General features: G+C 42.2%; 1 protein-coding gene across 1 annotated transcript in view; it reads right to left on the bottom strand.

The window, feature by feature from the left end:
- Positions 1-22,305: 22,305 nt before the first annotated feature.
- Positions 22,306-27,629, bottom strand: part of PDIA4 (protein disulfide isomerase family A member 4) — a 12,480-nt gene continuing 7,156 nt past the window's right edge. Inside the window, exons 3-10 of the mRNA XM_082277799.1 lie at positions 27,491-27,517; positions 26,875-27,013; positions 26,146-26,351; positions 25,330-25,488; positions 24,270-24,421; positions 23,732-23,888; positions 23,404-23,637; positions 22,306-22,981 (exon numbers count right to left, since the gene is read on the bottom strand). Coding sequence (XP_082133925.1) covers positions 22,566-22,981; positions 23,404-23,637; positions 23,732-23,888; positions 24,270-24,421; positions 25,330-25,488; positions 26,146-26,351; positions 26,875-27,013; positions 27,491-27,517 — 1,490 coding nt within the window. The 3' untranslated portion in view covers positions 22,306-22,565. The remainder of the gene's footprint in view (positions 22,982-23,403; positions 23,638-23,731; positions 23,889-24,269; positions 24,422-25,329; positions 25,489-26,145; positions 26,352-26,874; positions 27,014-27,490; positions 27,518-27,629) is intronic.

Raw genomic sequence — 27,629 nt, 5'->3', positions numbered from 1 at the left:
GCATTAAGATTTCAGCATCTGTCGGTTCTTGAATAAGACAACATGACATCATAAATTAGGAAATTGCAATATCAATTTAGCTTTGGAAGAACAAGTTGGATTAGAAAGATGAAGTACAGAGACTATCAAGAGACTTCTTGGTAGGCAGTTTAAACTGCAATAAAAATTTCTGAGTGGACTTGGCCAGGGATGTCAGAAGTAAACAGAGAGCATAATCATTTTCTTATTTGAAATTGATAGAAATCAATTTTCAGGTGACTTTTCCTAAAGTTGTCTGGACAGAAGCAAAGAAAATTAGGTTTAATCCTTGAGAAGATAATTTTCAAGTGGCTAATAACCATGAACATTACAAGCCTTTAAATGTTTGCTTGTGATCTCTTGCCTGTAGAGGTGAGAAAACTTGTTGCTCCATTAAATACTCTTAGTAAATTGCAACGTTTAATTTACTCACCTTACTAAACTGTGCTGTACCTTTTAAACAGAAAGAGAGAAATCAGGAAATAATTTTTCCCCATGTCTGGAAAAGCTTGAAAAGTAGTATTCAAATTTCCAATAACATAAATGCCAATTAATAGGCTTTTCCCTTAGGTGAAAAAACAAAGACTCCCTGCCCAACTCATCATGTTCCTGTCTGATCACTTCTTCAATCTCTGAAATATCCTGCCATTTACTACTGCATTTATAGGCACAAACCAAAAGCAGAACAGCAGAGTAGTTGTTCTGCTGCTACATATGGCCTCTGATAATTCCGTAGTGTTATGGCCTTACTGAAACTCCTGGGAAGAAGGCGGAAGCAGTATATGCTAGCAAGAAATTAAGTTATTCAGTAAATCACTTTGTCTTCAGTGAACACCTGCAAGTCTGCAGTGAATTAGAGAGCTTATGTTACAGAGAACAAAAAGAAGTTGTTTCAAAGAAAATGAATGCCATACAGAAATATTTAGTTGATTTTGACCAGAAAGTTCAACCAATTTTAATCACTGAACACCCTGGTTTTACTACTGCTTCTTGGCTACACTTTTGATACTTTTTAAAACTTTATGAATTCAGGGACATTGCAGGAAAAAAACCCACAAAAACCAACCAAAAAAATGTCCCCACCAACAAACCAAACCATGTTTCTCTTAGGAATTATAAGGTAAAGGAGGAAGGAGATGGTTTTGGGACCTTTTCTCCACCCAGTGGAACCCTATTGCCAGATTAGTTCACTTGGGAAAATCCAGCATAAATCCCTTGGCAGGGTCACTGGCTTCCTTTATTTTCTTCTGATAGATTAGAGCTGTATGGAAATCAAGGAAGTTTTAGTTCTCAGTGTTTTGAATGAGTATCCTGATTAACAAAATTCCTTTCTGAGATACTAGCTATACTATTGTTTGCTAAAATCAGCAAAATTCATCAAGCATTTCTTTTCTAGGATTTACTTTTCATGAGGAAAATGCTTTGACTAACGTAAGTTACTTTTCCCTTCCTACACAGTAGAAGGAGACATCTCTCATTCTTTATATTGGCAGGTGTGAAGATGATGTGAAGATGCTCATTGAATAGTGTGTCTTCTTGCATTCCTCAGACACTCTTAGGAATGTTGCCTACAGTATGTGTTCAAATGTCACATGAAATCATTTTAGTGAATGCCGTCACTAACATTGGATTTTTAAGTGCTGTGTGGTGCACTGTATTTGAAGCACATTGTAGAATCTTTGTCACCTTTTTTCCAGTCTGTAAAAATTAATTAAAAGTAACCTTACATGAGTACTCATAAAGGTTCCTGTAGCAACATTAACCCTCTGACTTAACATGTCTGTCAAATATTTTGACTGTGTGTTAAGTCTCTGAAGACACAGCTAAACACAGAGACAGTGGGTCACAAGAGACAAGAAGTCAGCATCAAACAGGGATAGTCAGAAGAGCAGTGTTTCACAGCAAGCAAATTAACACAAGCCACATAAAGAAATCCTCTTGAGCTCTTATTAGAAAAACTTGTCTTACTACATTCAGAGTGGGTCTCCACTGTAGATGAGTTCTTCTGGAACACGTAGCAGGGCTCCAGCCTGTGTTTTCAAATGTACATTCAAAAAGGTGATATAGAGGATGACACATACCCCAAAATTTAACCCTGAAGCCCAGCTCATACTGCTGGGTGTCTAATTAGTGTGATAAAATAATACCAAATTTGAGGCCAGGGGGATGTGGCAGGAAGGAGAGCAAAGACAAAGCCTTCAGAACAACCCTCTTGGCTGATTTAAGGTTCCCGTTTTCTGCCAGGGTTTACAAATATTTTGGGTTTTTTTCATGATAAGGGATTATTAGAATCAAGGATTTAATCCCTTGTAAATATCTGCAATAGCTAAAAGATGTATCTGTGAAGGTAAGTAGGGCCCTGTTGTAAAACAATACACATGAGGAAAGGGTATGAAAACTCCAGGAAAATACACAGTCCCTCTCAAGGGGGAAAAGAGATAACTTCCAGTCATATTCACTTGCTGGAGCCTGCTGCAGCAATGGCACAAAAGCATTGAAAGATGGCTGAGAGTGGCCCAATTTTGCAACTTTTTTGAGAAAATAAATGCCACAAAAAAACCCCACCGATTTTGAAGTAGTAGCAAGTGAAACAGATTCCAACTGTGATAAAGTCCAAAAAGTTGTTGTCAGATTAGGAACTTGTTTGAAAAAGCCTGGATACAATATTACTGATGTAAAACATGTGCAAACAGGCTGCATTGCATAAACAAATCCCTAACCAAACATATTTGCAGCATTACTAAAGTATTTGACAAAAACGAGATGTAGCAAAAAATCTCAGGGATTGTTCCAAATTGTGTTTGCATCCCTTGCATTGCATTTTAGCTGATTTTATACAATGACATGCTCTTTTTTGTTTCCTGCCTCCCTTTATGCTCAGTATGTTTATGTACCCAAAGAGAACTCTGCAGGACTTAAAAAAAAATCAAAAAACAAAACAACAACAACAACAAAAAAAAACCAAAACAAAAACCCAAACAAACAAACAAAAACAAACAACCAAAAAACCAAAAACCAAACCACCACTTTTGATTTTCTGATAAATCAGGAAAGGTAATGTCTTCAGTTTAAGGAGGAAGACCAAAGACAAGAGATTTGGCTGTTGTTTCTGGCTGGAAACTACTTTCCCATGAAAGAGACACTGCTTTGGTGCCCCTACTTGTTTTATTTTAAGCTTTCTCAAACCCAGATTGAACCTGCTGGGTCTCAAGCACAGCAGAATGTTATGCCTTCAAAAAGAACAAATTGGATGAAGCTTTGACTCTTCACTTCCTGGTTTATCTGGTTTCAGAATATAAAAATTCTGGCACTCAGTGGGTATTGGAATGAAAGTGCAGTGCTGCTCTGAAGAAACTCATCCATTAATCATGGTGCCATCAGGATAGCAGTATTCTTCTACAAGAAAACCCCAACCTAAAACTTCTTCTTCTGGTTCCAAACTAATGCTACAAATTCAGAGGCCAAATAGCCCAAATTTTGAAATGCAGACATTATTCCAAATTTTTGAAAATAACTCCATTTTCTATTCTCTTTTTGGAGCAAGGAATGACTGTATTTTCACTTTTTGTAGCCCAAAGAATCCTGATAGATCACAGACATCAAGCTGAATTGAGTCTCTGGAATACTTAAAGCCAGTCTCTCCAAAATCACTAGGAGTGATGTTTACTCTCTTTAGGATTATTAAACCTACTACTGAGATGAGACAGTGAACTACTGTGTACACAGCAATTTGAAGACAATCTAAAATCAGGCTCCTGAAGATTTTCCAAGGCAATTCCTTCTTTTCCTCACTGCTACTGCACACTCTTGGGTTGAAAAGGTAACATTTGAACTTCTATTTGCCACTGTATCACTTTCCAAGATTAAATGTGTCCATACAAGGGAGAGGGTGGGACTGCAGGTGGGAAATCAGGAACCAAAGGTGTGACTTCAGGAGCGCAGATGTACGGCAGCAGAAGAGGCTGTAGAGCTGCTCAAAAGGTCTCCTTTGTAAAGTGACCAGAAAGAGGACATGAAAAGAACTGCAGCACAATTAAACAGCAGTGAGTGAGATGCTGGTTTTGGAAGGTGGAAGAACTTCTGTCTCAGTGTTGAGGTTTAACCCCAGATGCCAGCTAAGTACCACGCAACCGCCTGCTCACTCCCCACTCTTCCACCCCTCCTCTGGGATGGGGAGAATGGGAAAAATAAAATACACAGGCTGAGGTAAGAATCACTTAATAATTGAAATAAAGTTAATAATAATGAGAAGAAGAGAGAGAGGAAAAAGGCCCAAGAGAAAGAAGTGATGCACATTATTGCTTACCCACCACTGATTTATGCCCAGCCCATCCCCCAGCAGTGATCAATGGCTCTCTGCCAACTCCCCCCAGTTTATATACTGGGAATGACATTCTCTGCCAAAAAAGTATCCCTTTGGCCAGTTTGGGTCAGTTGTCCTGTCTTGTGCACCTGCTCCCTGGCAGAGCATGGGAAACTGAAAAGTCCTTGACTTAGGGTAAGCACTGCTCAGCAACCACTAACCTATCAGTGTGCTATCAGTGTTATTCTCACACTAAATCCAAACCACAGCACTGTACCAGCTGCTAGGAATAAAATCAACCCTATCCCACACAAAACCTTTACACCCAGTGCTGCGGTGCATTGCTCTCACAGCTGTGCTCCTTTGGACTTTAAACTCTGTGGCTGAGCTGTTCTGCACTAACCAGGACCCTCCACATATTTCATGGGGGTTTTGGTTTGCAAACTTGAGACTGCTTTCTCCCAGGGTGTGAGGGTTTGCTGCAGAAGTAGTTGCTGAGGGGCAGGTGGATGTGGGAATGCCTGGGGCAAGAGGAAGACTGTTCTGCAGGTGAATTTTTTTTGCAAGGAGATCATTTCACTGAAACGCTACCTTTTGGATTTGCTTTTCCACTGATGCCCTTTGGTTCTAATAATGTCAGAAAAGGGAAAACAAAACAAAGCAAACCCAAAAACCCAAAACAAACAAACAAAAAACCTCACCACGACTTTTTTTTTACTAGGTGTTTATTTTACCCCTAATATAAAAATTCGATTTTACAACAATAGTTTCTTAGTAGCTGTTGAGATCCGGATCCCACCCAGGCCCATTTGCTCCTGGCCTCTGCATCTTTTCATCTGCAGCACTGATGTGGTGTGGAGCAGAGAGCCAAGGCTTCGGCAGCCTCTCTCGAACAGAGAAAGGTGCGCGCTGTTTGTTACGAGCTACAGCAGAGGCAACTGGAAGAATATAATCGTTCAGATACACCTGTGAGACGGCTTGTTTGTCTCCGCCCACACAGTAAACTCACACAGTAAACTCTGCACGCTTCACTCGTTAAAGATTATCTGTGAGCAGGTTTTTTTTCTTGTATCAGAGATCACCTGCGATGTCAGCTCCGCTGCCGGGAGGAAGAGCTGCCGCTCAGCATCCTCCCGCAGCAGCTTCCAGCCCACGGCTCATCTGCATAGCGCTTACCCAGCATGCAGCGCTGCCCGGGGATGCTGCCGGGAGGATGCCCACACGAAATATAACACTCACGGGACTTCGGGAGAAATTCCGCGTGTTGGTTTTGAAAGAGAAACCCGCAACCGTTTGGTTTTGCGAGATCGGGGTATTAGTAACGCCATCGTAGCAAAGAAGTTTTCCCTTCTCAGAGCTATAAATACCCATCCTACCAGAAGCTGCCTTGGCTGGTCCGATGGCAGTGGTATTTATAATTGATCACAGTCAGTTACAGATTTCTTTGTTCTTTCTCCACACCCACTGCTGCACTTGACTGGTCTTTTGTTGTTGAAGGTCCTCCTTTTTAAAATATTCCCTTTAATTTGCAAGCTGATAGTCTCTTTTGTTAGCCTCTGATTTTCTGGAATAAATGAGAATCCAGTCAAGCATATATATTTTAATTTTAATCCCTCATGGAACAGCCAGTACCCACTACTTACTTGATTTTTGCCATTGTTAACAACACAAGCACTGTGCTTCAAAGGCATTTGTGCAACAGCAGTTGAAAGTGTTACTCACTGTTGGGGGCAGAGGAGGAAAGAGGAGTCACTTACCTGAGATTCTGCTTTAGTTACATGGTTTTCATTTCTAATACACAGCACGGTTTTCACAGATTAATGTAATAGTCAAAAGGATAAATAGCAGAAACACATGATGGCTGCCTAAACCTTTCACCTACAAAACACAAGAATTTCTGGTCTAGGCCCTTCAGGCCAACATGCCATTTGATTGCCAGAGAATACAGCAACTGAACAAGGTGGAAGTCCTTGTTTTGTGCAGAAGGGTACTTGATTTTGGTTGTTGTAAGCCCAAAACATTTCTTTAATGATCACTCCCACAGGTGGTGGCTCAAAGCTTATTTCCTTGAGCCATCTTAGGCCCCTCTTTCTAGACTGGGGGAAATGTGGCAGGGATTTTTTTAAGTCAGCTGTGACAAGTAAATTGCTGAGAGGAATATATCCTCAGCCACTAGAGATTCATTTTCCTGTAGGTTCTTTAATCAGCATTTGTCATCGTTTTGAAATCTGCATTTATTGTTTAGTTATTAAATCCTCCTCCTAAAATGCTATTGTTCTTGTTGACCTTTCTCTTCCATTCCCCTTTGGGTTTTTTCCACAGCCTTCCTTTCAGCTACAGCTACCCCATAAATGCCTTACAGCCCCACAAACACATAGCCTGTGAACAAAAGGCTCCTTTTGTGGACTGAGCTGCAGAGGCAAAGTTGTTCTGTGTACCTCTATCACCACCTCCACAACCTGCCCCCAACCATGTCCACAGGCAGAACATGCAAGGGTGGTGACAGCTCTCTTGTGCTCACACACCGTGACTGCACCACAAGACCTGTAGGCACAGCTCTGGAAATCGAGAGCCATCTACCTCTCCATAAACCCAAATGACACGAATATGCCGCTAGAAACATGCATGCTGTAATAGATTTAAATCCTACTTTTTTTTTTATTTCTCACCCTCAGGATTTTCTTTACCAGTTCCAAGTTTCCTGTTACAGGTATGCTACTACAACCCTTCTCCAAGGCTGTGGAAGCTTTTTCCTGATGAGGGCTAAAGATAACCTTCCAATAACACTCCTTTGCCATCTATTAATATTTAACTTAACACAGTTAATCACCTTGGAGATAACTGTGCTCCCTTTCCCTTTCCTTTCCTAATTGTGCTCCCTTTCCTTTCAGTGGGTGTAGTGGTTGCAAACACTCAGCTCTGTCCAAATCATGGAGTGAGCCCTCCCATCCTTGCCACAGGGACATGGCCCTTCCAAATCCCAAGGGATATGCACATCAGGGATAGCGCTGAGAGCCAGGTTAAATTATGAGAGTTAATATGTGAGGCATATTAACTCCACCCAGCCATTCATCACACATTCCCGCTGGGATCCCAGAGAGCCTGCCTGTTCCCTCAGTGTTGAGACATCCACCTTTGCCTAACAGGTCTCCTGGAAGGTGTTTTGCCAAGCAGGCACAAATTATGAAGCTGGTTCCAAACTCAACAGCACCTTTTAGGGAGAACGGGCTGCAAGTGCCTGAGGAAAGCCCCTCCTTGCCCTCACGCCAGGCCCCGTTCCTTTAGCCGGCATTGTCGGCAGCCATGGTCTAATGGCCAGGCCCATGTGTGGGCAGCTGGGAGCTGAGCGGCCTCTCTGAGGTCCAGGAAGCATCCATCTCTTTTTTGGCATTGGCTTCTTTTGCCTCCTCCCTGCTTGTGCCACCAGCCCACCTGTCCTGCTGGCAGCTGCCATTGTCCTTGGGCAGCCAGGTCTCGATGCCATTTTCTCTTCCCTGCCTCATCCCAGCTTTCAGCCACTCTTTTGGCCATGACTGGAGCCTGTCCCAAGCTGGGGTGCTGCCTGTGTCCCCACAGTCTTGCAGGAAAGTCACCTGCATTACTCATCATTGCATCCAGACGCATTTATATTTTTCTACTGTTTTACAGTATAGGATCCTAGTCTGCTCTGCTTTCATGAGGAATTTTCTCTTGGTTTTCCCACTTTGGAAACACAATCTTGATTCTGTTTTCTAACCACTTCCTATCACTTGCTGCATCCTCTAGGCAAGCACAGTAATTTTTAAAGAAACCTTTTAAATAAGCAAGATGCAGCAGACTTTCTGACTTGAAGTATTTGGGAGTCCGCTAAGAATATGTCAGCCTGCTGATTATGTCTCCTGGTTGGCTTTGCAATCACTAGATCAGTAGATGAATTCCTACAACTGTCATCTCAAGATACATTTTAAAACACGGTACCTTATGCAAGGAAGTAAAAATTACATCAAGTGTCTTTTATATATGTGTGATGACTTTTTTTCTAGAAAATTCCTTGTCGCTTTGAACCTGCAAAATTTGCATCCAGGTGCTTGGTTTCAAATGGAATTTCATAGGCTGGTTTTATTAATCATCCAGGGTACCAATTAATAGAATATTAGTTACCAGAACATTGTAAAGCAAATTCTAGTGAATTTTTTATTACTGTGTTACAAACTGCAACAGCTGAGTCGCACACAACTGAATGTGATAGAAAGGTCAGTGACAGTGATAGCAATCATCTGCTCTTGGTTTGATCACCCAAGTGGAATTTTCATTAGAAATTTTTAATCATTTCTCCCAGGCTCATAGTTCTTTTTATGATCAGAGCAGCTTATTTATGGAGCCAATGTCTTTCTACATCTCAGGCCCCTGGAGTTCAGCAGACCAAGAAAGAAAGGTTAAGGTAACTTAATTAAGACCAATGAAATTTCCACGGGGAAGACAAAATCCAGTCATCAGCAATTAGTCCCAGTGGTGCATGCTAGAGAGCTCCTTCCCTCTGGAGAAGAGGAAATATCCTCCCTACTGCAGCACCAGGGAGTCGCACCACACTGCAGCAGAGCCACTCTGCCTGCTGGGGCAGTAACTCGCGGGGGGAAGCCCTTGTGTAGGGTGATGGGGGTCCTCAGACCTACAGCTGATGCTTCCCGTGCATCCCTGTCCCCCTATGCAGGTGTGGCACCTGCTGCAGCTGACACAGTACCTTTACCTTCTGCTGGACAGTCTGTCACAGAAACAGCGCTGTTTCTGCCAAAAGGTTGCCTACTCCCATGCAGAAGGGAAGAAGGTTGTCCCCAAATAAACTGCAAAAGGAACACTGCTGCCTTCCCAGCTCCCACATCAGTCTTTAGACACCAAACACAATCATTTTGGCCACATCTACACCATAAACCTGCAAGAGTCAAATGTGATAAAGGAAAACGGATAAAAATAATGTTCCTTGCAACACGACCAAGTTTCTTGTGAAATTTGCTCAATTTCTTTTAGCTGAGTTTTACAAAAGTACTGTAAGGCTAACAGTTTACAACATTCTCTAATGAAAGCAAAACAAACATTTTGAAGAGAACACAGCTCAAAGTACAGTTAGAGAAAGTACCTTCTCTCTAGGCAAAGTTATCCTTTCACTAGAAGTTTGTTTTGTTGTTTAAACTGACTTCTGGAAGTATTAACTTAGATGCTTAGTGTAAGAAATAATAATTGCAAATATGCAACGTTGTTACCTCTGCTGAAAAAGCTGAGCTGTTTCTTTAGGGAAACATCCTTAGGGAGGGATGTTAGAAGACTGAATATACAAATACCTATAGTCTGCAGAGATTAAATAAAATCATTTTAATTAATTCCCAAGGGGGAGAGAGTCTTCCCAATCTCTAAATTTTATGGAAGCCCTGCAAGAAAAAAAAAAAAAAGACTTGGTGTGTAATTTCAGATGCTTCACAATTTTTTTCCACCCCAGAAAACACAAAATGTTTTCACAGTGATACAGGCTATTTCTCTTAGGACTGATACCCCAAGAAGGGGAAAACCACGTCTCACTTGGCCTCAGAAGGAAGAGCTGCTAACTGTGTCACATGAAATAATTTTTCTCTGTTGTCTTGAAAACACAGATCTATAATTTAAGAAGCTGTTCCCCACCAATTTGAAACAACATTGGGTTACACACCTAAAGGAGATATGTTTTCAGAATGTGCAGCAATAAGTGTGTATCATTCCCTGTCACTGTCCTAGCCCTGTGAATACTCCAAGGACCGTAGCTGCTGTAAATCAGAATGCATTAATTCTATGCCTTAAGGAGCTTGCAGGGAAATGTCTCTTGCCTGCTGTTGGTACCGTCATCTGTCAGAGGGGGGAACTGGTTTTGTGGAGACATGTGGGTGCTCTCTCGATGTCAGTAAGAGCTGACAGTAATTGATGTTAATAAAGAAATACTCTTTTACACTTACTGAAGGCACGGACCTAATTATCAGCAAGCATAAAAATAAAATGGAATGGAAACCTAACATACAGGCTAGCTAGAATAGAACAGCTGCAGTACAGTAGAACGCTCCTTTGAAAAAAATCCCCAAGTTTTAGAGAAGCCAAACAGTATGGATAAAATAGACCATTTTGCAAACAATTATGTTTTCATGGAAATTTCTATAGCCACAATGAATAGCACCGTGGCCTCCAGATAATTTTCAATACTTCCTGCTGTTCTACAGTTCTCACTCTAAGCAGGAGGACTAGGCAACAAGTATGATCTTACTTGTGTTTCTGTAATTGGTTCCAAAAGAGAAAGCTGGTCAGATAAAAACCTGAGTTCGTGATCTTCTAATGAAAAAATAAAAAAGAAACTCAGGCTAAATCAAACAGACCAGAATTTACTCAATTTGTAATAGTGACATATAATAAAACTTTGATAGAAGAAAAGAAGAGTGAATAAGTTGATATCAAAGTGTGGGAGTTTAACATCTCTGTGATCATCTGTGACTATATTTAATTGTCACCCATCCTCTGAAAATGCAAGGTAAAGATCAGATATGAAGGTTTGAGGTTTTGGGTAGCTAATAGTGCTGCTGTTCCTGCTTTAAAAAAAAAAAAAAAAAAAAGTCAAAACATTGCTACCAGCAATCCACCCAAACATTTAAGCACCAATCCTTTGTTAAGTCCCACCCTTTCACTACCTCTCCTCTTTACAGATGGGTATCTTCAGCATTAGAAAAGACGAACACCCAGGAGAAAATGCAGGGAACTCTTATCATATGATTCCATGCAAAATACAGCAAGTGCAGCCCTTGGAGGATTTCTCTTTGCTTTAATGTATTCTGTATTTCAGATTTTACTGCTGCTGAGATAGTTCACCTAGCTGATTTCTGTATGTGACACAGAACCATACTGAAAGCTGTCTTTGTGACAGAGCAATGAGTTTCCTTCCTGTTACAGCCAGTTTTACCTATCTCAGGCTTCATAATCACATGTCCTCCAGATCCAAGGGAGCCACCAGTTTTTTTCACAGCCTACTTCACCAATCTCTTTGGGGTTCCTCCCCGTGGGTCACACTATGGCAACTACAGTGGCAGTTTGCAAGGCCACAGAAGGAAAAGAGCAACTGATGCCATGTCTCTGGGAAGGGTTATGAGAGAAGAGACATGATGGAAACATAGCAATGGGTGAGAGACAGATAGTATCCTCCTGCATATGTACTAGAAACTCAAGAACCAAATAATTGTGTCTTTTCTGTGTTGAGCAGTGAAATCCCACGCAGCTTGAGCATGTTACATTTCACTGTACACTCACCAGAGCAGGACTAGGGGGACAAAACTCATGAGTTCTCCTGCTAATTATTTAACCAGGACAGATTTTTCCCAGCATGTATGCTGGTACCCAAGGAAACTTTCAAGAGTTTGAAGAGAGACTGAGCTGCAAAGCATTCCTCAAAGTCAATTATGGAAACACTTCCAATGAAGAATTACACCAACAGCCATGGAGACAAGTACCCACAGGCCTTGAGAGAAAACCCAAGAATTCCTCCAAGTCCAGGAAAACCTAGCTTCCTTCAGTAATGACAAGCCTTTGGGGAAGGAAAAAGGTAGCAATCAGAGAGATTAACTACCAGTTCCTTCTGCTTATTACGTAAGGAGAAAATGCCACTGTGCCTGGGTCAGGGTTCCACTAGGCAGAAGAGACTGTGAACTCTCATAACCAAAGCAGCCCTCTAAAGAAAGGAGAGAGAAGCCCAAAGGAAAATAAATCAGATGAATCAGTGCTTATGGATGTCTGCATTCATTCCATGCAGAAGAAACTGAAAAATAGGCTGAAGGGAAATTATCAGACATGAAGTTCCTTTCTGCAGCCGAGCTTGCTTCTGACAGGTGGGGATGCTTCCATTTCCTAATTTGTCCTAAACGTGCGCTGCTACTGCTCCCCTTGGGCTACCTCTAAAGCTCGTCAAGTTTCTCAGTGAGCTGATACAAATTTACAGCATTGGCCCGAAGCACGAATACATTGAATCAATGAAGCCTGTTCACAGGCCATTCTTTGAAGCACCTTGGTTGGAAACTGCAGAGCCCCTCTTCATCGGGGTGCCTTGGAGCTGATTCAAAGGAACCCACTCCACAGCAAGGTACTGTAAAGTAAAGCACACCTTTATTGGCCAGGCCGGGAGCATGCAGGGGTTAACACCTCCATATGCATGTCCGACATGGTCATCTTACAGAGATTTTTCATACATTTACAAATTTGTCATTCTACGGTTACAAGTTCGTCATTCTCCGTTTACAAGTTCATCATCCACCCTTGTTTTGGTCACTTATCTAAAGTTACAGTCCTAGGGGGTCTTACATTACTTGCAGTTTCCTTATCTTAGGGTTGCAAACACAGCACACTATTCTTAATACATTTATCACATCTCTTTTGCTAACACACACTTAATTCTACTATTACATACTTTGTTGCTTTATTAGATAGACTTTATTTATAATTGTGTATTGATTATATTCCTATTCTCCTACTACATTTTTCTACCCTTTTGTGACAGTTCCTCTATTTGCCATTAGAACGCCAGTTAGCATGCGCCTTCCCCCTTATCGCTTAGCCCACACGGGCTAGGCTCTTGTTCTGCAAGCAGGTGGTTAGCCAAACCCATTAGCTTGCATTCCATTCCCTTATCGTCCTAGGTTTGTTTTTTTCAAGAGCAGTTAGCATTAGGCATAGCATCTCCTATTCACTTATCATCATAGCCCCTTTCCAGGGCCAGGCTTCTTGTCTTGCAAAAGCAGGTTCAGTGGAGCATAGCAGCCAACACACAACTTTTATTAATCTGTGCTTTATACTAAAGCACCTATGCTAAAAGAGTTCTATGTTTCCTATGTTAAAGGAGCCTTGTGTTTAAACGAGTCTTGTGTATCAGAGCTCCTTCCTTCCTTCCTCCCTTCCTTCCCTATTAGAAATGGAATTATTTGTGGCATTTCACCGATTAAAGCCATTAAAACAAGGCGAAGGAGAGAGATGCAAACAAGCGGTAATTCTGTGTATACATTGGAAGCTCAGTTTTCTTCCGAAAACACAGTAAAGAGATGGGGGGGGGGGGGGGGGGGGGGGTGGGAAGGCAGCTCTTGGGAGGCTCACGGCGGCACTCTGCAGAGCTGCACCGTTCCCAGGGAAGGGCGATGGGAGGTGGCGCTGGGAGCAGGGGCGGGACTAGTGATTTCCATACTGCTTTCCCAGGATGCGGCGGGGCCTCCCAGCGGGAAGAAAAGGCTTGTTCCTGCGTTTAAAAGCGTGTCTTTCCACCGGAGCTTTCACTGCGCTGTCGGGATTAGAGACCCGAACGCCTGGGGAGCGGAAAACGGGGACCCCCCCCCTTGCGGGTAGCCATAACAGAGAGATATACTTTTAAGGGAGCTATAAATACCTCTGAGGTGAAGCACAACTATCGGCTGGTCCGAAGGTAGTGGGGTATCTCAATTGATTGTTCACAGTCAGTTACAGATTGATCTCCTCGTTCTCTCTTTCCCCCCTTCCCACTACTGCACTTGACTAGTCTTTTGCACCACGAGCAGACCCGCCCGCAGCTTTTGCTCATCACCACCATCAGTCCCTCAGTTTTAGTGCAAGGAAAAGCACACACGCACACAAAAACCCCAAAAAACTTTTATAAGTGTTTATAGTAGCGCCTGCCATCGCAATATCCACACTTCCAGCCAAATTCTTGGTGGTTCAGCTTGCTGGGTGCTGCGTGCAGCCTTCAAAGCACTGAACATTACCTGGCTAATTTAGACTAACTTTGTGACACGCCAAAAGCACAGCAGGGTGCTCTGAGCAGAGGTGGCCCATAGGGGTGCCATGAAGCACCTTACAGCTCTCGGATGCGTCGGGATGGACAAGGGCAACGCACAGGGGCCGGCGTCACTCCTGGCTCTCTGGAGAGCAGGGTGACAGAGAGGATGGAGAGTGCTCAGCCATGAAGTCCCCCTGCACTTCTTGCAGTCACTGCCCTGCTTTTAGGCGGAGTACAGGACCCAAAACGCCCACTGGCCTTTGCACCCCTTTGCCCAGGGTGGTGAGTGGGGAAATGAGAGAGGCAAATCGAGCATGTAGTGCTGATGCCAAACCAGGCTCGACTGCATGTAAAGGGCTTAACACGCAGGGGTTTAGAGCTCCAGGGGAAGTGCAAGAGCATCAGATTTGTTCGGAGGAGCTGTGAGCATTTTGTGGGAAGAGAAAGTTTATGGATGATCCAAAACCTGGGCTCAGGTACAAGAGGCACCTCAGGAGAGCCACAGACTGAAGAATCCAGGGCATTTCTAAGCTAAGGGGGTTTGGAGAAAGGCAAGGTAGCACAAAGAACTACAGATGTAATGTAATTTTTTTTTTTGTTTGCGTCTGGTTTTTTAAATTTTGAAATAATGGGAAGAGAACTGTCTGTTCTTCCTCAGGAAAAAAAAACCCAAAGGATTTCTGAGGAAGAATGAAATATGTGAAGTAGTTAATTTGTTTAAAATTTACTCATACTTTTTTATGAATACCAATGCATTTATAAATACATACCACTTAGCACTATTAAAAGTGTTGCCAAGTATTTTTGAGAAGCAGTATAGGAGCCTCATTTTTGAAATTACACCTGGTCAGATAGGTGCAGGAAAACCCAGGAGCCAGAAGGGACAGCCTAGCTGTCTCTGATGGGTAGAGCGCTAAAGCATTGTCTGAAATGATGCACATCTGAGCATTTTTAGGAAGTGAGAGGAGTCTCCTTGGCCTTGGGCAGAAGGTCTAACCACTGTTGTAAAACCATGGACGGTCACACCTCCTGCTCAAAGATAAATTCTTTGATGGAGCATGTCAGGCACCTGCTTTCCAGAGGGAATTTTATGCTGATGATCACAACAGACTGCAAGCACACTTCTGTGACCTCAAGAAATCTGCCTAAGTGTGAAAGAGAGGTGGCTTTCAGGACCTTTTCTGGTTTCAGTGGGCTTTACTCACCCCCCTGTTTGTTTTGGATCTTGTCTCATTCTTCCCCTCCAGGCAGATTTTTCCCCAGTAGGTGCATCCCAGATACCAAACTTCAGGCTTTACATTCCAGTGCAGGTGCCAGGCACCCAATTTTTTGATTCTGAAGCTTTTACTGGGTTTAATAAATCATGGTTTGGGATGAGGAAAACTTTGCTGCCTCCATAATGCTGGATGGATCTTGCTTAATTTAAAAGATTAACACTTGATTCAATTTAATAGAAGAAAGAAAAGTTGATCTGGGAAAAAGGAAAGGTCATAGACAGCAGAGACCCACATAACAACCACTTCTTTCTTGCAGCAAACAAATGAGTACAGCAGGATACTTAGGAATGCCTTTGATAGATTCTCTGAAGTCAAAGTGTCTGAAGAAACTAAATTTTGCTGTTAGACTGTTGAGTCAGGAAATGTTCATTCATTCTTTTACCACTATTAAATTGCATGGTCGAAATTGGTTATTGATTTCAGCCAGTCACAAGATGAAAGTGAGGAAGGTTTCAAACCAAAACAGTTTTGTGGCAGTGTTATTTTTTTCCCCTCCAAACAGTAGGCCAAGATCTACAGCTGCCGCTAGAACATCTTTGTACAGTTGTACTTATTTTATATCTGAGCTGATGCATGTCTCAGGCTAAATGTTTTCTATGTTTTTTTCTCTCATATAGTTCTTGATCTGTATTTACTAGTGGCAAATACAGGTGATTGGCTGCATTGCCTGGTACTACCTGTGATTCATTTACATAGGTGTAGTGATCTTCACAACATTGTCCTAATTTCCTCTTTCCTTTCCAAGCAGTATGTTTTCCATCAGTGACTTAGGTCTGGTCTTTCAAGCTGCAAGTGCTTCATGGACAAGAGGATGACTTGCTCCTTACATATCCACAGTTCCTCTTCAGGTTGAAGTGTTTAACCACTGGATGCCTTGTGACAATGGAATTTGACCATTCCAACAATTCTCAGAAAAATGAGCTGCTGTTAGGAAAATAACTCCAAACAAACACTGATTTTGTCCTACCACTGAAGCTGTAACCACAGCACTGTGGCCAAAGAAGGACTTTTTGATCCTTACCAGTTCTTTTGGACATTTTCCTGTATGAAGAAGCATTACCCTTATACCCACTGCTGTGTGGCTGTGGAAAACAGCATGCTTCAAGGAGATCATTAACATTTATGGTGCACTTTGGAAGTGAAAGAATGAAAAAAACAAAGCCCACTGTGACCCCTTTTTTTTATTTAAAATGTGATTTTTCTATTTAAAGATTGGCAAGTTTGTCCAAATTGAACATTAAGGGCAATCTCTGAGAAAAATAAAGAAGCAGGCAGATTATAGTAAGGCCACTTACATTTCCATGGACTCATTAGTACAGCACTAAACAGCTCTCAACTTGCACCTGCTGAAGTCAGGTACTCTATTACTGCTCCTTCAGACTCAGGGAAAGGAGCTTAAACACAGCTCAATCCACCTGTCACTAGGCCCTCTGTGAAGATCTGCTGGCTGGGAAAAGTTACAACTTAATTAAACTAGTGAAGTTTTACTTGCTATCTTTTAGTATTTATATCAACTTGAGACTGAAAAAGACCAAAACCAACTCAAAATCACAAAAGAAGAGCCAACCCCCACATGAAAATACATCACTAAAGTCCACTGTCCAAAGGCATCAGCAAAAGTTACATATGGAATATTTCACATGGCAAGTGAATGTGAAACTGCCTTCCTTACTCAAAGCAGTAGTACCAATTTCTAGTGGCACATCCCATTTCCTGAATGTATTCTGTGGTTCAGAAATCAGTGCAGCAGCAGCACTTAGCAGAGCTGTGGAGCGTTGTTTGTCTTGCATACTTTTGTTTGGAACAGGTCCATAGGTTAAATGCAAGTTATTAGGCTGAATATGGAAAGCAAACAGCTGAGAACTTGTGGTCTGGTATGTAAACCAACAAGATTAGCTGAGGAAATGGCCCTGTCTAGCCTTGATTTCTCTAACTTCAGGGAAATTTATCATTTACCTTTTTCTCCTCCCCTGAGACCACCTTCTGCTGTATTTTTCTTTTACTTTGCTTTTATCATCCTGAGCAGCATTTTACCAGGCTGTATTGCAGAACAATTCTCTCCTGTTGTAAGGCAAAACATACTAGATTTCAGGAAGGCCACTATAACTTAGACAAAGGCAACTAGGACAGTATTAATGCAGGCCAGGCTGACAAGTGTCAGCTTTCACTATGAAGAAACAACTGGCTGTTCAAAATCCCAGCCTGTGGAAATCCTTCAGAGGATTGGGTTACTGATTGTGGTAAGAGATTTATTTGCATGGCTGGACTAAATATAGTTAATCTCCTTTATGTTTCTGTTAAGTCACACACAGCTTGAGAATTGAACAGCATTTCTGAAACTGAAACTCCCACCTTTCTAATGTAAGGATTTGGAGAAGTTCATAGATCACACCCCTTTCTGTCTAGATGCAAAAATGAAACTGGAGAGTGGTCATGTCCTTCCAGACCCAAGCAGTCTCATCTAGCCTCTGCAAAGATATGATACTTTCGTTTTCATGGTACATATAGAGCTTGTTCAGACAGATTACAGTACAATGGCTTCACATAAAACCAGCTGCTCCTGACACAGAAAATCCAGCACTAATGTTAACATGACATCAGTCTGTGGCCTGAGAGCTGGCAGATTTTTCTAGACGAACTGGCTCCAGTGCAGAGGAAACTCCAAAGATCTTGAAGGAAAACAATTTATTTGTGAGTGGGATTCTGGGCAGATATCAAGACAGGTTGTACACGACGGAAGAACATTTCTTCTGCCCATGGTTGCACAGATTCACACAACCTACCATGGCTCCAGGCAGGAAAAAAGGGGAGCCCTTCATGGTCAGCAACTGAGAGCCCTCCCCTGGCAAATGCACTGCAGTGATGTGCAGTGATTCCTATGACATTTCAAGCTGTGCTGAAGTCTCAGAAACACCTGGCAACTGAGCCAAGATGCTACTGCATTTAATTTGGCTAGGCGTGTTCATAGATCCCTGATCTGCACTAACAAAAGGAGTTTTGCAACTCAAGCACAGAAAATCAAAGCTAAATTGCATAACAAAGGCAAGGGTCTATACCAGTAAGCAGATTACACAGTTTGCACAGGGCCTGACTTACTCACTACCCACATCAAGGGCTGAGCATACAGACTGCAACACTCAACCCTCTGACCAGTGTCCATCACCAATGCAGGCTGCCAGCAAAAGGCCTTTTGGAGCATGAACAGTTTGCAGTGGCTTCTCTTGCCTGCCAAAAAAGAAAGGACAGCAGTCTAATCACTACAGTAAATGCTGCTTTCTGAGAAGCCTTTAACCTGCATCATTTATTCATATTCTAATTTCCAGAAGACTGTTTCCTCAATGCACAGCCTCATGTACAAGAGGGCAGATAAAACTCTGTGGCACCAGCTCTGCAGCACCTTGCTTGCTTGCCACCAGCCAAATCCTGGGCCATACCCAGGCACTACCATAATCAGCAGTTTGGACATAGAAGATTGCTGAGAATAGAAACCAGGCAATAACCTTGGTTTCAAACCCTCTACTGTTAACATATCTCTTTCAGTACCACAAAAACTAGTACTTAATGAAGTATTAAGATCCCAGGCCAATATTTACTGTCCCAGACACAGTAGAGACAAATTCATTCCTCAAGGAGCACCAGCTGTGCTACAGTTGCTGCCTACCTTAGTTCTTGACCCTTCAGGGAAAGGAGCTGGCCCTGAAGAAGTCTCAAGTCTCACTACTTTAAGATGTACTACAGTTTACAGAAATAAGTTTATCTCCGAGAGGATGCATGTGTGGGAGATACACCAGGCCAGGCTCCATGGACTGTGAATATTATACAAATCAGTCCTGTGCTGAAGCATAAACTGCAGGATCTCTTCCACCTGGAACCATAATCAGCAATTATGCCATATGCTCATGCAGCTGTGGCTAAGAGCAAGTAAGGGGAGCTCCCTTATTCTCCTGCACTGTGCATTTTTTTTCCTTCTGTAAGAAGGGAACATCAAGGCTAATCAGCAGCACTTAGGTAACTCTTTAATAAAAGAATTTAGGATGTTTAGGAAAGCATCCCAATGCATCAGGAAGGGAAAAGCAGGCATGCATAATGCATTTAACAAATTCCAAAAGATGGTACAACCTGTTCTCCTTAGAAAGCATCAGTCACATTAATATCACTTTCTGTACAGAGATAAAAGACCTCATGATGTATCCATCCCAGTGAGTTTCACAGAAAGTTGATGTGATGTTGATAGTGCACACAGCAAAGGATAGGATGCTGGAACTAAGGAAAGCAGTTTGCTTTCCAGTGTGACTCTGCCCAAAGCTTAGAGGCAACAGCATCCTCATTTTGCTGGGAAGTGATAAATGCATTTATTATGACATGCAGATGCCAAGGTGTGTGGCACAGCCAAGGACTCACAGGAAATGTGGCCAGGCAACTCTAGCGTAAGGATGGAACAAATCCTCATTCCCTCTGCTACTCATATCTTAAACCTATTACCTACTTGAGGTAACACTGCCTGCTCTTGCAGCTCCCAGTTGTCAAGAAACTGTAAGCAATATTATAGCTACTGTATTCCTGTTCCTTATTCAGCTCTAACTTAAGCACTATTGCTCCAGAACAAGATTCAGGTGTTTCAGCACAGTACTGAAGTAACTGTTTATGTACCAGGCTGCCTCCACCTGTGGAGGCAAGGAAGAGAGAGGTGGCAGGAGCACTGTGCAAGCACATCTAGGACATTCCCCTGGGCCTTGTGTCTTTTATTGCCACAGGGGCTCCCTGGAGGCTGTAGAGGTTTAAACGCAGAGTGGCGTTGGCTTCTGCTGGGAGGAAGAAATTTAAAGAAACAGTACAGCATTGGCAATGACAATGTTAATAATTTAGCACCTGTCAGAAGACAGGTGACAAACGCTCATGCTCAACTTTAACCCTTACTGCCCCAAGGAGAATGGTGCTCCAGCCCTGACTGTAGCCCTCACCACCAGTAAGGGACTCCTCACCCTCCCTTCTACATGTTCCGTATTTATCCATATCCTCCTGTTAGTTAGGCAGCATCTGTTTTGGAATAAAACCCTTTAAGTCTGCAACTAACTAACACAGAGGAGCAATTTAGCTCCCCGCAGCATTGTGTCAGGTAATTGCTTAGGGACAGAACCTGAACTATGTTTTAAGAACTGATTTAAAAAGGTTGTCCCTACTTCTTTGAAGAACTGAGTTGGTAGCACTGGCAGACAGGACAGAACTTCTTCCTTGGCATGTATGTATATTTTCTAAAGCTGAAAAGAATCAACTCTGGTGCTCAGCTAAGTCTGGTCTCACTCCTGCACAACACATTTAGAATAGATTATAGCTTTTGAAAGCTCTACAGAAGAGCTGCAAACAGAAATGGCAGTAGATGGGAGCATAACACACTTTACCTGGTAAGAATCTTGTAAGTGAAATACTGCCTAAGCTTAACAGGCATCTGTACACTTAAGGACAATAGGAAAAAAAAGGCCTCTAATGTGAAAAGAGGAGATGGACAATGCCAGGGCCTGAGGTAAATGATGACACTGCTTTAACACTTAGTTGCTTAGAATTTCCCAGCCTTTGCTGATAAACAACAGGAGGTGAATAGCATTCAGGCACACCCCAGCACTTCCAGGAGATTTGATACTGTCCCTCTCATTCATCATCTGCTGGTGAGCTTTGTTCATTAGCTTTGACTAAACCATTAATTAAGGGAAAGTCTTCCTGCAGTCCCATACACCTCTGGAAGAATAATTTGATAGTTATGCTTTGCTGTGTGGGTTGTTAACAGTGGGGGACAGTCCCCTGTTAAGGCAGAAGGGAAACACATCCCTTCAACAGGGATGCCAAGTGCAGTAGGAAAGTGTAAGGACTACATACCCCCTTGCAATCCCTTTTGGGTCCTCAGACTCTACCTGAACAGCCACCTCCTGGACATGGGTTTATCCTTGCTACACAGAAGACTGCATCTCCCCAGAAGAAAAAACAAAGATTGGGTAGTGGTTTTAGATTTGCACACTCTCCAATAAGCTAAAAACTAATGCAACAAGCAATTACTGAAGGAAGACAGGTGATATTTTGCAAGACAGAAAACAGTGCTTCTAGAAGCACTACCTGTAAAACTAAATGTGAATCAAAACTGCCTCAGGGTCACTCAAGTTACACACGCTGCAGCATCACAGCTCTGAGAAGAGGCAGACAGTGCTTCTAGAGCACGTAAGTCTGCAACCTCAACATGGCCCATAAATCTACAGACATATCTAATCTGGGCCATCCAAAATAAAAATCCACTTTTAAATGCATATACTCCCAAGGGGAGCACAGAGGAGATATGAATATCCTTTATACCTGCAGTACCTGCTAGAGGAATAAAGGCCATTAGAAGGTCTCAGTCTGCTTGTCCAGAGAAGAATCACTACCAAACTTTCCCCTCTGCAAAAGGAAAGGAGACAGTAACACATAGATCTGATACCAGAATCCCAGCATTTCCACCCACTAGATGCTCTTTTTCTGCCATACTCCAATTACTCCAAAACATATTCAGGAAGACTAAGATATGAATGGATCAATACGAACTAACAGAGACGTACATTAGAAAAACTTACTATTTTAGCATCACCCTCTCTACAGAGAGGCACAAAGCTAAAACGGGTCTAGGGCATATTTAGTTAGCAAGCACCTGTGTCTTATCTCAGTAGGACCAAATATTCCATCCACACTTTAGAAAACCTCCACTCTTATCCTCAGCTATGTATACAGCGATAGTCACATGAATAGGTACACAGAAACGTAACAGAAAAGACTAGCTGAAAAGACTGCTCCCCCCAGTAACTGTAACAACAAATAAGAGAAACCTGTTTGTCTGAGGGATCTGCTTCTCTCTTTTTGGTAGTGTCTTTTAACTTAAAAACGGCTGCATTGGAGGCAAAAAATAAAGCTCAAGATAGTCACAAAAAATAAAGGATGTATTTTTCTCCAAAGATCAAAACTGTAACTAACATAAGACATTCATATTAGAGTATTAAGTTCAGTGTCCAGAAAAAAACTCATCTGCCATATAAAAAAAAAAAAGATACTGCAATTGCTTTACTGTTCAAGAACCTCTTTGCTCAAAACTGCTTAATTCTTCTCTCACAACATTTTGTCAGTAACTTGATTTTAACTACATTGTACAAACAATTTTTCTTCACCACCCTCATCTTATCTAAAGCTCTTCTTTTGTTCTGGAGAGTTTTGTTGCATGCTCCTCTATAAATTTGCTCAAATGCTCTAAATCTCTGTCCCCGCCTTCAAATTTAATAGGGTTGTTCTTCTTGTCCTTCGGAGCAAAGTAGATGGTGGGGAATCCCTCCACTTTGTAGTGGTCATTCGTCACGTCATTGGCAGTAGCATCCATCTTGGCTATAATTAGATTTTTCTCATTCTTGTATTTTTTGCCTAGCTCATTATACACTGGTTCTAGTTTCTTGCAGTGTCCACACCATGGGGCATAGAACTCTATGAGAACATCATTCTTTGGATCCATCACTATGGTATCAAAAGTTTTACCCACTACCACTTTCACAGGCCCTTTGTTATTTTTTGGCACTGGCTGGGACTTCACAATTGGCTTCAGTTTTCCTAGAAGGAAGCAAAACACAACACTGTTAGAATGTGGTAAGAGCAGCCCTTACAATGTCCCCTAAGAAAGGGGAGAAGTACATCCTTCTGCCAGGGAAAAATCACTGCAGCAGCAAACGAACTTGCCTCAGCATGAAACACAGGATTGTTAACTGGTGACCTTTTGGCCCAATAACCTCGTGAAATATGGGCAACAGTTTGTTTTGCAATTCCTTAGAACCCTTCTGCTCTTTTTATGGCTGTCCATCCCCAGAGTCCTAACCTGTTATTTATTATTGTAGTCCCAAATATGAATGATCAGCTCACACCTTAAAACCACAGAAACATTTTAGACTTGTAAAACACACTCAGTGTTGCCTCAGGAAAGAACTCTTGGAAGGATAAGCAAAATAGCTTAGAGAACCCTATTTTAGAAACTGTACCTTTTTTGAATGCCAGCACAAACTGCCTGAGTACATCAGAGTCAAACTCTTCTGGCTCCATGGCATACTTCTTGCCACCTTCATCCAGAATGGCAGCGTTGACATCCTCCCCACTCTCAAGCAGGCCCAAGTCTTTTATTTCAGAAGAATAATCTTCCTCATCAGAAACAGCAAACACATATTCAGGGAAGTCTTTAGCCACTTCCAGGACTTTGCCTCTCCAGTACTGGGTAGCTGAAAAACCAGAACATGACAGGATTGGTAATTCCTAGTTATTTAGTGCCTGCTTCCTCTCAAAGTGGAGAAAGGGCAACAGCAGCAAACTTACCAACACGGTAGTCAAAACCGAAGTCCACAGAATAGTAGACAACCACTAGAGGACGCTTGGAGTATCTCTTGGCGTCATTGGAAGGCTTGCGATGACCGACTAGAGGCAAAGCGTGTTTCAGCACGTGCTCTTTAATCTCAGATCCATCTGTAGAGTCCTGCTTAAAGAAATTGGGAAAAAGTTCAAACAAACAGATTTACGCAGCATTTCTGTTACACATTACTAAAAAACCAATATTGGTACACACATGAATGTGAAAGAGGGAAAGGCGCATTATAAAAACAAGGCTGTCATGGCATTCTTCATACCTTTGAGTACTGAATATTGTAAGGACAAATTATTATTTGAAAACGTAACGTCTGGACTAATTTCATAAAGTTCTCTTGAACAAAGCAATACAGTTTCAGTGGACAAACAGATTGACTCAAATATCTAGTGGGAGTACTTCCAACAGAAAGATGCCAGCTGACCATAAATACAGAGAAAGAGAACCTTCAATCCCACACACAAACTTTTTAGCTCTGTACCAGCTACTCACCTTAAGATTCAGAACGTGCATCTTGGGCTCATGCTTTGACTGAAATTTTTCTGGCTGCAAGACAACCAGTTTTCCTGGAGATGCTTTCAATAGTTTTGCAATCTCATTGCTGAAGGTGTGATGGAACTTGTAATCTTCTCTCAAACTGTTAGCTGAAAAATTTAGGTTAGGTGAAGGAAAAGTCATTAGAAATTAACTGACAGCCTGCAACTGAGATCTTGAGACTGTAACTGCAAGGAAACTCTCTTCCTGTTCTCAAAGTGACACAGAACAACCCAGTCTTGGACAACAGCTCTCATCCAGGGGTGAGAAGCATGTGAATATACATACAATTCCAGTAGCACTACTTGAATGCTGTTCAACATCCCATCCACTTGAGGAGTTACACTCAAACACCTTGAACAGCTTCCAAAACATATACAGCAAAACAGTTATTCTTTTATCAGTCTCCTACCTCTTGGCTTTCCTCCAAATAGGTCAGCTAGCCAAACTATTTGCTTTGGGGCAGCCTGGGAAACAGTTCTGTATCTTGCCATGCTGAGGCAAACAAATCAGCTCCTAATCCAGCTACGACAGCAGCCCCAAAATCAGACATAGACAGGTTGCCAGGAATGGTCTAGCTAAACTGACCCAGAAGTGGATGATGGTTCTTTCTCCAGGCTTCTCACCCCAAAAGAGTTTTGTGAAGACTGACTCTGGACTGCCAGATATGAAACAAGAGTAACAGACAGCAAACATATCTGGGCTTTAAGCCAAGAAATTGTGATTTGTTCCTCAGGAAGGAATTTTCCCTCCTCTTTAGTCCACACGTTTTTAGGGACACAATTACCAAGCAGAGGTATATTCAGTGACTGGCTGACAACTTAATTACAGCCTCAAAATCTGGTGTGAGCTTATGTTTTGAGTACAAGTAGAAGATCACCCTTCCTCCTACTTCTTATTACTCTCCAACCTTCCCTACTGAACTAGGAGCAGAAATAAATTATCTCTCCATGCCCAAAGTCCTAGGCAGAATCCCAACAGAACATATATTTAATTAATATTTTAAAACATTCTTTACCTGCTTCCTGATAGAGCTGATAGGTTTTGTCATTCTCTCCACTAAAGACACCAATGATGATGACATCATCCCCATCCCTCAGGAATTCTTGTACCTGCTTGGTAGCCTGAATCTGTTTGGATGGAGGACCAGCCTGTTCAATCATGTAGTCGACAATACCTGTGAGACAAACCCGCCCCCAAAAAGTTGCTTAGAACATTTATTGAACTGAAAGGTTCAGGCATTCCATCTCAACATTGCTTAATACCACATTTCCCACGGACACCTCTCCCCCTGTGCAGCCCTCCTACAATAACTTAAAGAACAAATCAGCGAGACCTCAGTCCAAGTTTTTAAAGCTGCAGTTCTGAATATTCCCATTCAGGTTGGTTCCAGAAAAGGTGACCAAGCACACAATCCATTGATATTAGTTGATCTTGCAAGTAACCCTCCTTTCTGAAATTCCAGATCCTTCACTGTCTCCTGAACCTGCTATGAGTCAAAGTGCTGCTTGAATAGTCTTAAGTCCTTCCTCTTATTAAAACTTAATAATGAGTATTTTTCTAGCCCTCATGGTGCATTCCAGTACAACCAAAATCTGACCATTTACTCATACTGCCACTGCTTCACCATGTGTATTTAATTTATTTTATATTGAAAGGAGCTGATAGTACCACCATAAGATGTTATAAAGATTAGAGACAAATTTAAACTGCTGGCCTCTGTAGGTATGAGAGCACAATTTTTCAAGTTTCCCAACTGCCATGACATTAACAGGTCTGCAAAATATTTGTGGTCAAGCCCCCAGAAAATACAAAAAGGCATAAGTTGCAGTACCATATTTTTCCCGTGGACCACTGTAGTCATAAGGTTTGCCCTTGCGGAAGATTTTGAGAGTTGGGTAGCCAGTAACATCAAACTTCTTTGCAAGCTCAGTTTCAGCTGTGGCGTCGACTTTAGCCAGGGGGATGGGAGGCGTGCGCTTGCTGAGCTCCTGGGCAGCCTTCTCATATTCTGGAGCAAGCCTCTTGCAGTGTCCACACCTAGGGAGGGAGAGCAGAGCTCATTTTTGACAAGCCATTCAGCCTGCCAGGTACCTTGTACCTCTGAAGTGGAAGAGTTTAGTCTTCCAGAATGCAGAAAGTAGAAATGGGATCACTGAATCTACAGAGGGCACTTCAGCCTAGGAAAATGTGTCTCTCCAACCTGAAGCTGGCCTCTGTGCCTGGCCTCACACTACTATAGGGACCTTCATTTTTAGAGGCCATTTTTAAACTAAGGACCAGTTCTCTTTGGTTTTCAGTATCAGTGTGTTGCCAAATTAATAAATATTGTGAACCTCCAGTGAGGATTTGGACACCACCCCTTGCTGAGACATAGACTCAGTCTAGTCTGCAAGTGATTTGCAACATGATCCTAGATGCAGATTGTAACAGAGGTACAAGAGAGCTACACACACCTGCACAAGGCAAAGGTGTGTAAAGAGGCATAACAACAGAGTACAGGCTCACCAAGTGTGTTCACGTCATCTGTGCTAGACAAATACACAACTGCCTTCTTGCTTACCATGGAGCATAGAACTCTACCAGGATTATGTCAGCACCATTCACAACTTCGTCAAAATTATCCTGGGTCAATACCAGAGTAGCTTCGGGTGGGGGGGTCCAGTTGGGGTCAGAAACCTCCTTGACTTTGGCCACAATTGCTGAAATACAGTTCGATAACACAATTAGCAAGTATGCATTTTATCATACCAGTAGCATGTCAAATGCAAGAGATGGTATCAAGAGTTTGAAATCAGAGTGGCAGGCATGATCTTGGACCAATGCTTACATATCAAGCTTACATGAGAACAGTTTCTTAATCAAGCTCCTTTATGCTTTATTTCCTTGTTGGAACTGCCAAGAAGGTCTTCTCTTCACCCCATAGAGCATCTTATGCACAGCACAGATCTGTACTTTGCAGCACTGAATTCCATCTCAAAACAGACAGAAAAGGCAGTTTTTCCCCCTCTGATTGGAGTTGGGCATATTAATTAAGCAAAATACAAGTGGGTTTCTATACAGTCAATATATAGACCAAATATTTATTGGCTGATCCTTCAGCACACATGAGACTGCCTTCTCTTCTAGTAAAGTGATATTTCTAGAAACCTTCTGTCAGTAACAGCACTACCCACTACCTGCAAAATTGTCCTCTAGCATGCAGCCTGTTGAGAAAACGGAAAATTTCAGCATTCATAGTGTTACTCTGCTTAAGATAAACTAACTTGAGATCAGAGTCCTTCAAAATAGCCATATATTAAGAAACAAGATCATATG

Source organism: Coloeus monedula (assembly GCF_965178545.1).
Source record: "Coloeus monedula genome assembly, chromosome: 1".
Classification (NCBI taxonomy): Eukaryota; Metazoa; Chordata; class Aves; order Passeriformes; family Corvidae; genus Coloeus; species Coloeus monedula.
The sequence above is the reverse complement of the archived record's forward strand: the minus strand, read 5'-3'. Positions and strand labels throughout refer to the sequence as shown.